We start from the raw sequence: 14,083 nt of genomic DNA on the forward strand, positions 1-14,083 counted from the left end.
ATGGAAAAATCCGACTCCCGAAGCTTTTATCGGTTGTGATTGCGTGTGCCTTTTCAATATGTCTTTGAATATATATATATATATATATAATATATATATATATATATTATATATGTATATATATATATATATATATATATATATATATATATATATATATATATATATTTATATATATATATGCATATGTGTGTGTGTGTGTGTGTGTTACATCTGTTTGTGCGTCTATGGAATGTTTGCTTTTGGAAAGTGTCCACGTATCAACAACCGTGATGCAATGTACATTCTATCATATATAGGTACAAGAATGAGAAACAAAACAAGTATATTACACCAATAGTGTTTATTATCACTTTTCATCATATCATTGTCATCATCATCACCATTATCATCATCATCATCATCACCATCACCATTATCATCATCACCATCATCATCATCATCATCGTCATCATCATCATCATCATCATCATCATCATCATCGTCATCATCATCACCGTCATCATCATCATCATATTCTGTATCTAACACATCAAATAACACATGATCAAAACCTTACACCAAATGATATGTTTGTCCAGACCATTTATTCTTATTCGAAAGGAGATTTTCAACGAACAACTTTTTGCTGCACAATCAAAAATAATAAATCGCTCTTTACGTGAAATTATATTGTGACCTCTTGTCTATAAACAGTATTTATTGTGTCGAAATGAACCAGAAAGCAAATAGTGACTATCCGAGTTACAAATCCAGAAATTGTGTCACTGCATGACATAATCAGTCGGAAGGTGAAAAATTTGTATTTGTATTTTCTGAAAGAATATGCTTTACAGAGCATTTCAATCTTTATTTGAAGTAAATCGGGGGATTTTTCATTAAGTTTTGGTTAGATATATGGGAAAGGTATCCAGCCACTTTTCTCAAATTTCATACTTTTTCAACTCGACAAGTTGTAAAAAAATCTAGAAGTGAAATTAAGCTGTACAAAAGGGTTGATTTAATCATTTATGACAAGAACTCGTTCTTTATAAAAATTGACCTTCTAACTAAACTTGGCAATATCTCAGTTCAAACCTTTTCACCATCCGACTGATTATGTCCTTCTCTGTAACAAATGTGAGAGTTTTGGTTTTGGTTATGTTAAAAAGCCATACCAAATATTTTCAATAAAGAATATAAGCTTGACTTTGTTCCATACAAGTGGCTGAGTGGTTAAGGCGTTTGCAAACTGTGATCTGGAAGGTCACGGATTCGAGCTCCGCTTCAGGCACTTCCGGTTTTTTTTCTTGGGAAAGATTATTAACCCCCAATTTACTTACTTGGACAACATGGGTGATTCCTGTTGACATCAGACGTCGTGTTTGATGGATTATCTATATTCCTTCGTGGAATGCCTAGGCGACGGGATCTTGTGGTGCCGGAGCGAAAGGGCGTAACTTTTTTGGGTTGTTTTGTTCCATACATTTGTAGTCAAAATAGGATTTAATAGTCTGACATCACGTCCGCCCAGCAACCAGCAGCTTGGTTCTAAACAAAGAAAATCGGTACTTTTTATTTTTCTTGCTGACTAGAACTTTTTCATATGTCATGTGATCAGAATGTATAAAAGTGAAAACATGATCAGATTTATCATGTTTTTTCTCCTCTGGATAAATTCTTATGCTCGTCAGAGAAGTATTTCATAAGGACGTCCGCCATTTTCCCGATAGTTTAGAACCAGTTACTAAGTTACTATGAGTCATTACGAGGGAAGTGACGTCCCGACTGTTGAAGCCTATTCCTTTTCCTAGCAGTTCAATCTTACCGATATAATACCGTTTAGAGAGACGGGTGACATTTGTGATGCAAAGGTTGTGACAATGCAATAAACTGACTTTGTGCCTTGCGCCGGTGTGGTCATCACATTTGACAGCCCCGGCTATCTTTCTGATTACTCTTGTAGATACAAGAATTTTACACTGAGTGCTTTGTCTGTGTATAAAGTATGCATTATGTAAATAAAGACATGAGTTATAAATGCATTAATATGTCATGTGTATATTATATTGATCATACGCATAGATCATGGTTGTAATATTTATATTTTTATATTTATATAAATAAATCAGCGGCCTTTACTGTTACACAAAGGTAGCTGAATTCCAACCAAATGGCTTACAACACTGACGGACTCTGGAAAATCTCATATTTTAAAATTTGGCCAGAAAACTCGTCCTTCAAATATCGATCGATTTAAATGACCCTCATCTTGGCAAACCACTCTCAAACCTGGGACTTTGCGAAGTCCCAGGTTTGAAAGTTGTTTGCCAAGATGAGGGTCATTTAAATCGATCGATATTTGAAAGACGAGTTTTCTGGCCAAATTTTAAAATGTGGGTTTTTCCAGAGTCCAGCAGACCAGATGATAAATGTGGTACTATGGAGGGCATAGCACGTGGTCAGATCTTGGATTCGAATATTAATATGCTATTTAAATGGAAGATAAAATTATATATTTTCAAAAACAGGATATTATAACAATTAATTTTATATGATTTCAAATGTGTATGTGTGTGTGTGTGTGTGTGTGTGTGTGTGTGTGTGTGTATGTGTGTGTGTTGTTAGTCAAATAACTATGTTACATGTTTTTGTTTGTTTTTGGGGTTTTGTTTGTTTTGTTTTGTTTTTTTTTTTGCTTTATTTTTGTTGTTGTTGTTTATGTTTTTATTTTGTTTGTTATTTGTTTTTATTTTTTTTCAAATCAAGATGAGATAATTTCAATTACTGTAAAATTGCTATAGGGTATTATGTGAATTGCTTATAATTGAATTGAATTTAGTAACAACACTGCTGAAAGTGACTGTTGTGTGCGTACGTGTGTGTGTGTGTGTGTATGTGTGTGTGAGTATGTATATGTTTATGTGTAAGGAAGAGATTATATGTGTGCATGTCTGAATAGCAACAAATTTTATAAAATATATATGTATATACATATATCATATTAATATGTCGTTATCTATTTCTTGTTATAATTTATTATTGTCACCCTCTCGAGGCATCCATAAATATCTTGCATTCATGTGAATTGTAAGTGTACTTGATTCTATTTATTACATGTGTTATACAAAGCGTTTTCAATGTTGTATATACTATAACGATTATAACAAATCACTTAGGACCAAACTCGCTTTATACGAGTAGTACAAGATAAAACGATATATAAATAAAAATATAAATAATCAAATAATAAATAAATAATAAATCAATAAAGCAATAAATATAAATAATAAATAAATAAATAAATAAATAAATAAATAAATAAATAAATAAATAAATAAATATAAATAAATAAATAAATAAATGAATAAATAAATAATAAATGAATATAAAGATACATGAAGATATAACTTATTCAATTAATTGATGGAAAAAATAAAATATAAAATAAGTATGCAAATTAATAGAAAAATAAATAAATATATAAATAAATAAATAAACAAATAAGTATATAGGTAGAAGGGAAAATAAATAACCAAACAAATGAATCAATAAATCAATAAATCAATCAATTAAAGACAACAGCATGAGATCCGCTCTCTACGATATTGTTGACGTCACTAATAGTTAATATAATATTTGGTATCAATATTTTTTGTCATTATAAAAAAATCATTGAAAAAAACGATACATTACGTTCAACTTTCAGTAAGGTTTTGTTATAACCGTTTTAGTGATTGCTCTCTTTATGTATATTTCAATAATTTAAATAATGACGCATTAACAGGATGGTATTATTATGATGATGTGCTTATTGACGATCTATCGATGAAAACTTTGTACAAATTATTTACAAATCAAGCAACGCAATCATTTAATGGTATTTTATGTGCCTGTTGTTGTTGAAATGGGCAATATGCGTCTCAATTATTTTTATTATTATTATTATTATTATTATTATTATTATTTATTATTATTATCATCATCATAATCATTATTATTATTATTATTATTATTATTATTATTATTATTATTATTATTATTATTATTATTATTATTATTATTATTATATTATTATTATTATCATTATTATCATCATCATCATCATCATCATCATCATCATCATCATCATCATCATCATCATCATCGTCATCGTCATCAATATCATTACTGTTATCGTTGTTGTCACGGAAATAAAAAAAAACGTTCATCAAACCAACTTAAAATATTTCCCATGACAACACCGATAAGTAAGGTACCCATCTCAATCTCTCCATGGTATGTTATCACAATTAATCACAAGAAATACATTGAATAGAAAAGCGTCAGAAGTCTATAGATAGTATGCGCTTGGCTAAGAAGCTCATAACATTGCCATCCGGAAGTATAACGGACCAACACACAAAACTGTGTGTATCCATGAACGTTTATAGTCTGGTTAATACAGTTCAATGAGCATTACTCATAAACGCGGATGGCAAAAAAAAAAAAAAAATAACAAAGACCTGATTGACGTCATCTTCGAACTATCTAAAGAAAAGCGCCAGAAGTCAATAGAGAATAAACTCCCCCCCCCCCCCCCCCCCCAGCGATGGGGGCTCGTCCAGGTTCTATCGCTGGAAAGTTTTTATTCTTCTCTATGGATTGTATGCGTATAAGCTCACAACATGGCCACCCGGAAGTATAACGGACCAACACACACAATTATGTGTAACCATGAACTATTATCATAGTCTGGATAATACAGTGAAGTGAGATTAACTCATAAACGTGGATGGCAACAAACAATAACAAACACTTGAGTGATGTCAATTTCACTCTATCTATTGACTATTGACATTTTTCTATTCACTTCATTTCTTGTTATTATCAACTTGATATAAGTGCCTGCTCCACTCACTTTTCTGAATTATTTTTCACAACTGTAACAGTAAAATATTACATAAATCATAATAATGTGACTTTATTATTTTTTGTCTACGCAATATTTATTGTTGAATTGGAATGAAATACAGAGAGTGGAGAGAGAGAGAGAGAGAGGAGAGAAGAGAGAGAGAGAGAGAGGGGAGAAGAGAGAGGGGAGAAGAGAGGAGAGGAGAGAGAGAGAGAGAGAGAGAGAGAGAGGAGGAGAGATGAAGAGAGAGAGAGATAGAGAGAAATAGAGAGAGTAAGAGAGAGAGAGAGAGAGAGAGATAAAGAGAAGAGAAGAGAGATAGAGAGAGAGAGAGAAGAGAGGAAGAGAGAGGAAAAAGAGAGAAAGAAAGAGAAGAAAGAGAGAGAGAGAGAGAGAGAGAGAGAGAGAGAGAGAGAGAGAGAGAGAGAGAGAGAGAGAGAGAGAGATTTCTAGATTGAATGGACTGCCATGATTTCTAATCCAATTTCACATCATCAATAATCACACATTGTACATAACGGCCTTTCTCCATGCTTTGACTTTGACACTGGTAATCGATACGGTGTGACCCGTCGACAATATCTGGTGTTGTGTCAGAGTGAACCAGACTAGGATTATTGTATATGAAATCTGACACGACCCATCAAAATGGTTTAAAGAGTCAACGAGACCAACACAAGGAATAATGGTAAGGGGAAAAGAGAGAAGGTGCTTAGATGACATCCGGACGGCTCCGACGGCAAACAGTAGGGCCGGTTGAAAGAAATGCCAGCACGAGGAGCTTTCGGACGGCTTCTGGAAAGCTTCGAAAAGCTCTGAGGTCCTCCGGATAGCTTGAGAATGTTTTATATGTCCTCCGGACGGCACCGCGCCGCATCTCTAGGCCTCCGGACGTCTCTGATGCAATAGTAATAGTAGGACCGTTGCCTTTAGCTCACGACTCTGCGCCACTCTGCGGCTGACACCTGGGTTGTTCCATCCAATGTTCCTTTCGAAGAGACTCTTAAGGCAAAAACCTCCCAAAGAAAAACTACCCGTTAGAGATAAAAAATACAATATGGAATTCATTTTCTCGTATTTAAAGTTGTGATATCGATATTTTACCCTTCATTTATACAAATTTGGCCATGAAACGTTTACTACGCCTACAGTATCAATATATCAAAAAAGACTTCAATTATTATTTTAGCAGACGACATTAGTTAATCATCATATGTTACCATAGACAATTAGCAGACTGGGAAATTAGTTGGAACTGGAAGAAATCAAATAAGCAAAAAAAAAAAAAAAAAAACAAAAAAACAACAAAAAAAAAATAAATGAATAAATAAATAAATAAATAAATAAATAAATAAATAAATAAATAAATAAATAGAAGATGTCAATTCGAATAGTTGTTCGACATCAGCCGTCTGGATCGCTCTAGCACGGCGTGTACATATTTATAAGTCTGATAACCCAACGCATTTATGAGCTTTGCTTAACAGGACAATACCTTGCGTTGATTTGAGAACAGCTATGACCATCTAACTTGGTTTATCAGATCTGCAAGTAAGTCAACGTCGCTCAGACACAACACCTGACTCAGGAGGTGGGTTACAAATGCTTTGATTGTCTCAAGTGAATGGTGTTCATTTTTTATTATTTTACTCTTTTTTTTTTTAAATATGGAAATGTGAATGGAATAAAAATGATTTGTAAAACTGACAATTGTGCTTAAGTTCTTTGAGTGTGTATCTTATGATCTTTGTCATTGTTAGTTGTGAGAACTCCGTATTTGTCTCCTCCTCCTCCTCCTCCTCCTCCTCCCTCCTCCTCCTCCTCTCTTCCTCCTCCTCCTCCCCCTTTCTTCTTCTTTTCTCTTCTTTCTTCTTCTTCTTCTTCTTCTTTTTACTACTTACTACTTACTACTACTACTACTACTACTACTACTACTACTACTACTACTACTACTACTACTACTACTACTACTACTACTACTAACTACTACACTACTACTACTACTACTACTACACAACAACAACAACAACAACAACTACTACTACTACTACTACTACTACTACTACTACTACTACTACTACTACTACTACTACTACTACTACTACTACTTCTTCTTCTTCTTCTTCTTCTTCTTCTTTCCTCTATATGCCTGTACATTTGTATTGTTTATTTGAAAGGTTTGTGTGTTTTGTTTGTTTGTTTTTTCAGTGTAAGACATTCACATTGTGTTTAGAAAAGTGAGCGAAGCAGGCACTTTATGAAGTGAGTAGAAAAGTGCCAGAAGACATTGGAGAATACAAACTTCGCGGCGATGGGGGCTCGAACCCACGACCACACTGTTACAACTCCTCATGCCCGCGAGAGTTCTACGGACGACGCATTCCACCATTGCAAAAAAAAAAAAAAAAAGAATGTAAGAATGAAAGAAAGCAAAACAATGGTTTCAAATGTATCTAGTGTCTATCTTGAATCGCTCTCCCGACTTCTTAGGGTCATGACCTCAACTCACAAACCCCGCGAAGTTAAGCTGTGTCTCCTTCTCTATAGAGAGAACGAAGATGACGTCACTCAAACCTTTGTTATTGTATTTTGCCATCCGCGTTTGCGAGTGATTTTCAATAAGATGTATTAACCATACTATAAAAGTTCATGGTTACACATAATTTTGTGTGTTGGTCCGTTATACTTCCGGATGGCAATGTTGTGAGCTTCTTAGCCAAGCGCATACTATCTATAGATAGTATGAAGTTGACGTCACTCAAACCTTTGTTATTTTTTTTTTGTTTTGGTTTTTTGTTGTTTTTTTTTTTTTTTTGGGGGGGGGGGGGGGGGTTTGTGTTTTTTTTTTTTTGCCATCCACGTTTATGAGTAATTCTCACTAAACTGTATTAACCAGGCTATAAAAGTTCATAATTACACATAGTTTTGTGTGTTGGTCCGTTATACTTCCGGATGGCAATGTTGTGAGCTTCTTAGACAAGCGCATACTATCTATAGATAGTATGAAGTTGACGTCACTCAGGTCTTTGTTATTGTTTTTTTTTTTTTGATTGTTTGTTTGTTTATTTGTTTGATTGTTTGTTTGTTTGTTTTTGCGATCCACGTTTATGGGTAATTCTCACTAAACTGTATTAAGCAGACTATAAAAGTTCATAATTACACATAGTTTTGTTTGTTGGTCCGTTATACTTCCGGATTGCAATGTTGTGAGTTCCTTAGCCAAGCTCATACTATCTATAACCTAATGCCTAATAATACCAGCCTGGATAACATTTGGCTGGACACACACTGGAATCAACAGTCATGAAAAATGCAATTCCTTTTCTATGTCGCCTGTGAGCTTTAAAAAAATGTTAAAGAAGGTGTCCCAATGATATATATTCTAATAAATCATAATATTTATACCTCTGTCTTACTGGTTGCAGGTTTATATCTTCTTCTTCATCGAAAGTCCAAATGCGACATCAGAGCGTTGCTCTTTTTCTCCCGTCCAGTTGTAGCATGGGATTCATCGATGATGATGATGGTGATGATGAAGAAGACAATGATGAAATTGATGATAATGATGATGATGATGATGATGATGATGATGATGATGATGATGATGAAGAAGACAATGATGATATTGATGATAATGATGATGATGATGATGATGATGATGATGATGATGATGATGATGATGATGATGATGATGATGATGAAGAAGACAATGATGATATTGATGATAATGATGATGATGATGATGATGATGATGATGATGATGATGATGATGATGATGATGATGATGATGATGATGATGATGAAGAAGACAATGATGATATTGATGATAATGATGATGATGATGATGATGATGATGATGATGATGATGATGATGGTGATAATGATGAAGAAGACAATGATGATATTGATGATAATGATGATGATGATGATGATGATGATGATGATGATGATGATGATGATGATGATGATGATGATGATGATGATAATAATAATAATAGCAATGATGATTATGACGATGCATGTTGTGGTAATTAGTGGTGGCGGCGGTGATGAAAACAAACTATTTATAATTGGGTTTTGATTTGTTTTTTTTTTTGGGGGGGGGGGTTTATAGCAGAAAAGACCAAGGGTAAGTTTGAATTAATTTTGATGTTCAATGTTTTGTTCCAGCAAAAACAGCCAAGATGTTTAAATCTGTTACTGCAAAGCTTTATTTCATCTCTTCTGTGTGTAAGGGGCATAACTATGAAAATTATGGATTCCTAATATTTATTCTAATTGTTTCCCTTGGACCGCGAAAAGAAAATATGTTTACGAAAAAACTTGAGCTGGAAATGTTGCTGAAATCTGAACTGAACTGAACTGAGTTCAGTGAGTTCACAACAAACTACAAACATGGCCAGTACGTTGCGTGTTGTTGATTTTGCCGATAAGATCATCGATAAAATTGTACATTTTAAACTTATAATTATGGCGGACAGCTTTTTTTTATGGATTGGCACAGAACCTAAACTGTTGAACATGGCGTTAGCCATGCCAGCTAAATATGTAAGTTTGATCAGCAGCAGTGGGAGTCAAATTGTGACCCAACTCGTCCATAAATAACAAAGTTATGACTGGAAATTGCCGTTCGCTTTTACTCAGTTTTAGGAAGGTTCAATTAAAGATGCATAACTTCGTTATAATAAAGAGGAATATCGCAGATATCTTGGTATCATTATTTTCGTTGGTGGCGTTTTTATGCACCTCCGTTGGCGTTGGCGGTAATGGTAAATTAATGAAAATGTTGCTGCATACGTCCATGAGGTTTAAATTTAAATAGTTTTAGATTGTAGTTTAGCACGCCGCTTAGTGATTACCTATGTACGTTTATACAATGATTGATGATAATAAATTAAAGAATAATAACAATAATTTGAAAAATCGAAAGTAAAAAGAAACATGGCACACAAATAGGTACTGATCTCAAATAAATAATTTTAGAAAATTAAAATCGAAGTTTTTTAAAAACATGATTTTTAAAAATAACACACACACACACACACACACATACAGAGCGAGGGAGACCTTCCATAAGCTACTACATCCCAAATATTCTTGTTCTAGTAGGGGGTTTGGGAGGAGGGAAACTTTTTTTTTTTAAGTCTTCCCCCCTCCCAAACCCCCTACTAGAAGTTCTAGTGTAGAGGGTTTGGGATCGGGGAGACTTTAAAAAAAAAAAAGAAGTTTCCCCCCTCCCAAACCCCCTACTAGAACAAGAATACTTGGGATGTAGTAGCTTATGGAAGGTCTCCCCAGAGCGAGGTCCATCCATTGCTTGTATTGCAGCGGCAAACCAGTTACCGTGTACGTAGATCCTGAGGCTAGGTGCCCGGTTACTGTGTAGGTAGACACTGCCTTTCACCTTAATGACAAGACGATTCACGAATGATGAAACATTTACCCACCCTAGCAACATATTATATTATGCTAAACGAGATTCGTGTCTACGTGCATAAAGAGCCGATTGACATAAATGTCTTTGGATAGATCTATTCAAAAACTTTTTAAAGTCAATTGGCTCTTGATGCACGTTTCGTTTATCATCCAAACATAGAAGAAAGAGAGAGACTGAGTGGAAAGTGAGGGAGGGTTGTGAGTGTGAGTCGATGTTAATGAAGATCCTCTGCTCGTGCCGCTAGACTTGACAAGGTAACATTCAACTTAATAGTTATAGGGGGTAGGGGAGGTAATCAATGTTTTCAGTTGAAGTAATTATGATATTAAATTCGGTGTGTGATTATTCACAGACTCACAGACGTGTCTGTCTGCTGTAGTTATTGAGACGCTTTTTTTAAATGCAGCTCCTTTTAACATTTACTAATTTTTTAGAATACTAAAGCTTTTGCAATGCATAGGACTATGAAGTTAAAGTTAACAAAATATCGCTGTAAGTAAAAACTTAGTCATCAACTCTGTCGAGGGATAGTCTAGTAGTTGTAGAATATATAATCGCGGTGTCTATTCCCAACCGGTGTTGTGAACAGGAGAATTTACCTTTTCCCAACTGGTGTTGTGAATAGTGGAATTGGACTATATTTCCTTTTGTTGGCAAGCCTATGAGACCAAGACTGCGAGATTTTGCATGGTCAAGTGATCGGATTTCCTCGTTTTACTTCATTTTTGTCAAGCATTAAGCATTAGGCAGCTAAAGGAGATCACTGATTTTCTTTTGATTTGATTGTCCTGTAGCCAAGATGGCAGGAAATGTTAGTCCTTGAAGTAGGAGGACTAGTTAGGCCCCCACCGCTCTCTACTCCAACCCACCCAGTAATTGTTGACTATTACTATTATTTTTGGACTTTGGATTAGATTCAGACGCTTTTTACACCCCATTGGTTTTCTTCCCATAGGGCTCCACCCCTTCCAGCACAACATTGATTGGTACAACTAAGTCTGAGGCCAATTCATCTATTTTAGCTCAAAAACTAGGTAAGGGTTTTAGATGATTATTATTTATCTTGGATTACAGCCAATCCATGATTTTGCAAAAAACCTTATGTTGATAATAACAAGAAATGAAGTAAGTAGGAAAGTGCCAGAAGACAACAGAGAATAAAAACTTTGCGGTGGCGATGGGGGCTCGAACCCGCGACCCTATTGGTACAACTCCACGATCGTGGATAGCTCACACGGTAGAGTCACGATCTCCCAGGCCAGGCGGAGTTGTCGTACCAGTAAGGTCACGGGTTTGAGCCCCCATCGCCGCCATGAAGCTTTTATTCTCTGTCATCTTCTTGCACTTTCCTACTCTCTTCATTTCTTATTATCAACATAAGTGCCTGCTCCACTCACTTTTCTGAATTAAAAATTCACCCCATGGTTTTGCCAATTGAGCAGTGGATGCATTTTTTGTGACTCAAAATTTCAATAAAGTTACTGCTGTCGTAGTGAAGGCTCAAAGATGTTAGATGAGTTTTAAATGCTCAGCTAAGAGTGCTTTACAAAAGGTCCCAACTAATTTACATTGACATGCACGAAGAGACATGATACCTTGAGGCGCTATTACAATTTGTTTTTTCAACAGAGACAATGCTGTTGTACGACTATGTGGTCTAGTGGTATGACACTCGCTTTCCGATCGGAAGATCCTGGATTCGAGCCTCACTCGGCACATAGTTGAGTCCTAGGAAAAGGCTCTTTATTCGTATTCTCTCACCATACTCGGGTGTAAAATGAGAACCTGTCCGTTAACAACTTTGTCTCTGTCAGAAAAAAAAAATTGGAACATTGTCTAACAGGCGTTGTTCTACATGTTACGTGTTGCTGTTGGCCAGGGACCAATGTAAAGTGCTTTAAGCACGTTTAGTGGATATTGCTCTATATTAAAGCTTGATTTTAAATTTTAGATTAGGTGCATATTGTTCACTTAAGTATTGTGAGAAAATGTGAGCTTTGGTCAAGGACTCAGCTTTACGACTTGTCAGGAGTCACCTGTCCAACATTACCCACTGAGCGAATCTTCAGTTTCTTCCCCATCTGCGTCAAGTTGTTAAAAACCAAGGTAGTGCCTTAAAATTACTTTTTACATTTCATAAAACATTTCTTTATAAAAGTGATATAAATTGCTTTTCTTTTATTTAATATTCAGTTTTTATGTGATTTTCTAATTGTACAGAAGAATTTCCAAACTCCGATCATAGTCAAACAATTATGATATGATATGTCCAGATTTATGTAGGCTTTTACAGCCTTTTATCTGCTCTTGTGCATTCGTGAACATATTTAATTCATGTCTCTGGGTGGGGATCCTGACCTCCCATAGCGGGCAGGGAGGTACATACTGTGTCTTCTATACCCTTATATCTGTTTTCCCACATGCTTTCTGCCTTTGTCTTGGAATGAGATTACTTGGTTTTTTCCTGGCCCTGGTCGGAGTCCTGGCTGGGAGGGAAACAGTCAAATGCATAGTTATTGTTTTGGGAGATGATAATTTTTTCCTTGTAAATCATCTCTCTGTTATGTATTATTATTTTTATTTTGAATGTATAATGTAAGCATTTGAGTGTGTTCCTCTTTGTTGGATTTTGTGCTTGTGTCTGGATGAGACTTGTAGGTGATTTCAAACTAAGTACATTGATGGTATGCTCTTGGAATCTACATCTGATCCCTATTTGTTCCCAATTCCCCTTTGTCTTACTTTTTCTTGGGTGCTTTAATTGTAATTCTAGAACTTTTTACTATCCCATTTTCTTCCTTTTTACTGGCGCTGATATAACCTAAATGTGTTGCAAGCGCCGTAAAACCCTTAAAAACAAAAAAAAACAAAAAATTCATGTCTCTCAAAACTGGGCATGCCACATAGTGGAAGGAGGTGTCTGAATTAAACATTGAGACAAAAAGATATACACATTAAAAAGACAAAAATTTGCCTATTTTGTCGATGATTTCAACAATGCTTAAATGACACTTGAAATTGTTGGAATCATTTGAAATGTAGTTGGTGTAAATGTACATTTCCAAAATACTTATGCAAAAACTGCACTGAGTCACTCGCTATATAGGAAGTTGGTATTTGGTTTAACATGAGATTTGTAAACAAATAAAGAAGGAAGGACGATTGAAATTTTGTTTTTAGACATTAACGATGTTTTTTTTTTTTGTTTTTTTTTCCATTCTTTCCCCGATCTAGCCAAACGTTTTTCCAGGCAAGTGTTTGTGAGTTGCAGCATTCCCTATGACCAGCAATTGAGTCTAGAGATGGAGAAGAGGCTGTCACAGGAATTGGGGACTTTGTTGTCATGACAATGTGCCGGGATGTTTTGGTCATTGTGTGGTTGATGTAAACCTGGGAGTCAGTATCAGGACAACGGTCTGTCACAGAAATTGTTGACTTATTCTCTGCTTCTCTGATAAGTCTTGATAAACTCAGCAAATTGTATATGTGGGTGATTGGTGAGTTGATACATTGTATGTGTGGTTGATTGGTGAGTTGATACATTGTATGTGTGGTTGATTGGTGAGTTGATACATTGTATGTGTAGTTGATTGGTGAGTTGATACATCTTATGTGTAGTTGATTGGTGAGTTGATACATTGTATGTGTGGTTGATTGGTGAGTTGATACATCTTATGTGTAGTTGATTGGTGAGTTGATACATTGTATATGTGGTTGATTGGTGAGTTGATACATTGTATGTGCGGGTGATTGGTGAGTTGATACATTGTATG

General features: G+C 35.1%; 1 protein-coding gene across 1 annotated transcript; it reads left to right on the forward strand.

Annotated features, from left to right (window-relative positions):
• Positions 1 to 9,203: 9,203 nt before the first annotated feature.
• Positions 9,204 to 14,083, forward strand: LOC144976098 (proteasome assembly chaperone 4-like). The gene is made up of 3 exons (XM_078920280.1): positions 9,204 to 9,421; positions 11,266 to 11,344; positions 13,545 to 14,083. The coding sequence occupies exons 1-3, from the start codon at positions 9,269 to 9,271 to the stop codon at positions 13,655 to 13,657; spliced, it is 345 nt and encodes a 114-aa protein (XP_078776406.1). The 5' UTR covers positions 9,204 to 9,268; the 3' UTR covers positions 13,658 to 14,083.

Source organism: Berghia stephanieae, chromosome 7 (genome assembly GCF_034508935.2).
Source record: "Berghia stephanieae isolate SIO BIC M18660-M18661 chromosome 7, UCSD_Bste_1.3, whole genome shotgun sequence".
In the NCBI taxonomy this organism is placed as follows: Eukaryota; Metazoa; Mollusca; class Gastropoda; order Nudibranchia; family Aeolidiidae; genus Berghia; species Berghia stephanieae.

Excerpts from the sequence above, each read along its gene's own strand:
- LOC144976098 (XM_078920280.1), top strand. The coding sequence starts at position 9,269 with ATGGCCAGTACGTTGCGTGTTGTTGATTTTGCCGATAAGATCATCGAT. Across the intron at positions 9,422-11,265 it reads TAGCCATGCCAGCTAAATAT|GGCTCCACCCCTTCCAGCAC; the intron begins GTAAGTTTGATC and ends TTCTTCCCATAG. Across the intron at positions 11,345-13,544 it reads TATTTTAGCTCAAAAACTAG|CCAAACGTTTTTCCAGGCAA; the intron begins GTAAGGGTTTTA and ends TCCCCGATCTAG.